Source organism: Humulus lupulus, unplaced genomic scaffold, assembly GCF_963169125.1.
Source record: "Humulus lupulus unplaced genomic scaffold, drHumLupu1.1 SCAFFOLD_821, whole genome shotgun sequence".
NCBI lineage: Eukaryota > Viridiplantae > Streptophyta > Magnoliopsida > Rosales > Cannabaceae > Humulus > Humulus lupulus.
The window spans coordinates 16,864-20,627 of NW_026908795.1; the positions used below are offsets into that span (position 1 = coordinate 16,864).

General features: G+C 34.6%; 1 protein-coding gene across 1 annotated transcript; it reads left to right on the forward strand.

Moving 5' to 3' along the window:
- Positions 1–1,327, forward strand: LOC133811626 (tubulin-folding cofactor A-like). The gene is made up of 3 exons (XM_062246194.1): positions 1–198; positions 613–806; positions 890–1,327. Exons 2-3 carry the CDS (start codon positions 654–656, stop codon positions 1,094–1,096), a joined length of 360 nt encoding a protein of 119 aa, XP_062102178.1. The 5' UTR covers positions 1–198; positions 613–653; the 3' UTR covers positions 1,097–1,327.
- The last annotated feature ends 2,437 nt before the right edge of the window (positions 1,328–3,764 follow it).

A 3,764-nucleotide genomic window follows, 5' to 3' on the forward strand; every position in this document is an offset into this window, starting at 1 on the left:
AATCCCTAAAACTTACCCAGATTTTCACTTCTCACTTCACACACTCCCTTCCTCTTTAATCAGTCAAGCCTCACGCCCAACCACCCAGAGAAGCGGCTGAGAGAGACTGCGGGCACGAAGCTTCAAGTCGCCTCCACTGGCTGCTCTCTACTCCACTTTGCCGAAGCTTCATCAGTTCTTTACTCCGCCGAAGCATAGGTATGTTATAACTGACATATGTTCTGAACTTTCTTATGCGTTGAGATTGAATTCTGATGTGTTCACTTTGATTGAATTCTTAACATGATCTGATCAAATCTGATGTGTTATATTCATTTGGGTACAAATGAATATGTTGTTATTTTGATTTGGGTATAGCTGAGATTTGGATAACTTCAATTCAATCAATATTGCATTTCTATACGATTGCTGCGCTAATTGTAATCTGATGTTATTTTGACATGTTATCATGTGATTGAAATTTCGGTTAAGGCATGATTTTTTATTTATTTTTGGCTAAGATTTGGGTTGATGCTTGATAGGCAAATGGGCAATTGCGAAAAGATAAGTTTTGTTCTTTTTTTTGGCTTAAACTTATTAAATTATTTTTTTATTCAATGTGGGAAACTGTAGAGGATCAGAATAAGAACTCAGAAATTTGATATTATATTGGGATGGCAACCCTAAGAAGTCTGAAGATCAAAACAAGTACTTGTAAACGCCTAGAGAGAGAGCTTCATTCGTATGAGAAAGAGGTCGAGACTGAGGCTGCCAAGACTGCCAAGATGAAGGAGAATGGAGCCGACCCTTATGATCTCAAGCAACAGGTTTCAATCTTTTGATTATTTATATGTAATTTTGATAAAAAAAAATATGAGAAGTGACATTGGATTGATTGTTTTGCAAACAGGAAAATGTGTTGGCAGAATCAAGGATGATGATTCCTGATTGCAGAAAGCGGCTGGAGTCATCCTTAGCTGACCTTAAAGCTACTTTGGCAGAGTTAGAAGAGTTGAATCAGAAGGAAGGCGCAGAAATTGAAGAGGCTCGGACCACTATCTCCCAAGTTGAGAGCTTATTTCCAACAAGCTCAACTTCAGAATCTGAAATCTTGTGATTACATCACTTGCTGCGGATTTAGATATGGGTTTTGAATTGCCTTTTTTGTCTTTGGGTTGATTTGGATGAATCTTGTATTTCTAGACACTGCTTTATCCTCATTCCTATTTTTCTATTGGATTTGTTGTGCCTTCAAATTTGACATTTTGAACACTTCAGATTTGAGCTAATCTTCTTTAAGTGTTATCTGTATTGGGCTTTCTATCTTGGAATTAATTTATTTCCCATATATATTTTGGCACAAGCACAACTTACCATTACCAATTGTGAAGGAAAAGCATACCATGGACATGGATTGCTAATGCAAGCTTCCTTGTGCTATTCAAATTTTGGATTTGTTGAGCCGGCTTGCCACATTCAAGTACTCGATGGAGAAGGAAAAATTTCTTTTGGGGACACAATTGCTCAACCTAATTAACTCCATCTAACCTCGGAGCGTTTCAGAGCTCATTTCTTGCTTTGCAACCTCAACTGGCTTGTCCTTGTGACATTCTCTATCAAAGTTTTTCTATAGATTGGTGACATTTAGCTCATATTTTTCAATAAGAAAATCCCATTTTTGGATAATTGAAAAACTTTGAAGTGCTGTCATTGAAATGTAACTGAAGAGCTTGATCCTTTTCCTTTTCTAGTTTCCAAGTTCATTGATTTAAAATGGGAATATATCATTTTAGTACTTCAGTTGTTTGCTTGAAACTAACCTAATACCCTATTATTTAATTAATATAATCTTAATACTTTCTACATGAAAAATTAGTTCAAAATTGTACATTCCAACTAGTTTTTAATATATATTTTTTTATAAATTAAATATTTACCAAAAGCTGGTTGGACCTCATTCTCATTTAAAATTATGGATATGGTAAGTTGGTAAAAGCTATATTAGTAAAATTTATATTGATACTCTTTCAGGCACTGTAGTGATAATCTAGTGGAATGAACATTTATGAAGGTTAAACAATTCAAATGCAATATTGATTTGAGTGAAATCTCTATGTTATGTGATGACTACCAGAGAGAAAGTTGATATGTATTATTTATAGACCAAGTATTACAAAGGGTGAGCTGAACTGATTTCTAACAGCACATCAAGTATCTCGGACAGTTGTGAAACCATTCTAACAGATTCCTAACAGACCCAACTAACTCACTCAACATTCCCCTTAAGCGAAAAAAGAGAACTTACAACCTTGAGCTTGTCCCTAAACTTAAGGAATCTGTCAACACTTAGACCCTTTGTAAGTACGTCAGCAACTTGCTCTTGTGTTAGTACATACCGAACATCCACTTCCTTTTGCAACACCATGTCCCTTATGAAATGCACATCTATTTCAATGTGCTTCGATCTAGCATGATACACAAGATTGGTAGCTAGTGAGGCAACTCCTATATTGTCGCACCAAATCACAGGAGGCTATTGTATAGGTATGTTCATTTCTCTCAACAAAGCGAGAAAAACAAAGATAATGCGAAAAGTTTCGTAAAAGCAAGCGGATTCGCTAAGCAGCTAAGCAAAAATCCTTTACCCTAAAATCGTAGGCCAAGACATTTCAGCAGTTGCATTCGCCAAGGCTTGATACTCTACTCGGTGCTTGATCGAGCAATGACATGTTGCTTCTTCGAGCTCCAAGAAACTAAGCAAGAGCCTAAGAACATGCAATATGCTCCAATGGATTTACAGTCATCGGGGCAGCTTCCCCAGTCAGTATCGGTATACTCCTGTAACGAGAGTGTGTTAGTGGAATAAAATTATGAAATTTTACCCAATTGAGATGTACCAAGTAGTAGATTCTCTAAACCCCTACTTTGGTATCTACGAGTTCTAAAGTAATCATTATATAGTTTTTTTTTTCTTTTGGAAATTGATTATTTCGAGTAGATAATCCACATATAAAATAGTGCACATGAACATTCAAGGATGGTGTTGCCTCTAAATAAAGTTCAATTAGATTAGTTTCCTTTCAATATAAGGACGAAAATGATCTTGAAAACCATATCATTTACGATTTCTAGATCTCTTTGAGAGAGAAAAAAATTGACATTATTTTATTAATGAGTAATAATAGATGCACCATTAGTTTGTACACTAAAATTAAATACAATAATGTGTAAATAACCTTAAATATGAATATTTTTAAGCCCAAGGGTGTTGATTAATAGGCCCCAATAGTCTTATTGGAAGAAAAATGTCCTCCCAAAATATCATGCAAGACAGTTGAATAACGTAAGTAAAACAAGTAAAACATTGAAAATGGAGAAAAAAGCCCTTGGTTCGAAGGCAAGGACTCAAACCCTATCACCCGTGCTAAGAATGTCTTCTAGAAGCATAGTATACTATCTACTGTTATTTCTTATTTTAGTACGAAGAATACAGAATAGAATTATCAGAATAATGGTATGGTATTTCATCTGACTGAAGTGAAGTCCACGTAATATTTAATTGTATCGCTGAGATTACTTACTCATCACATCACGATGTGTAATTTAAGTATGAAAATTGAGTGTACATCTATCATTATTAAAACTACAATAATCATAACAAGAAAATCAACAAAAAAACGACAATAACTATAAAAAGCGACAATAATCGCATATGACTCACAATTTATTTATTTTTTAAATTTTCCATTAGTAATTTAAAGTCAACATTATATAGCTATTGGATG

Coding starts and splice junctions, on each gene's coding strand:
- LOC133811626 (XM_062246194.1), top strand. CDS start 654: ATGGCAACCCTAAGAAGTCTGAAGATCAAAACAAGTACTTGTAAACGC. Junction 807..889: donor CTTATGATCTCAAGCAACAG/GTTTCAATCTTT, acceptor TTTTGCAAACAG/GAAAATGTGTTGGCAGAATC.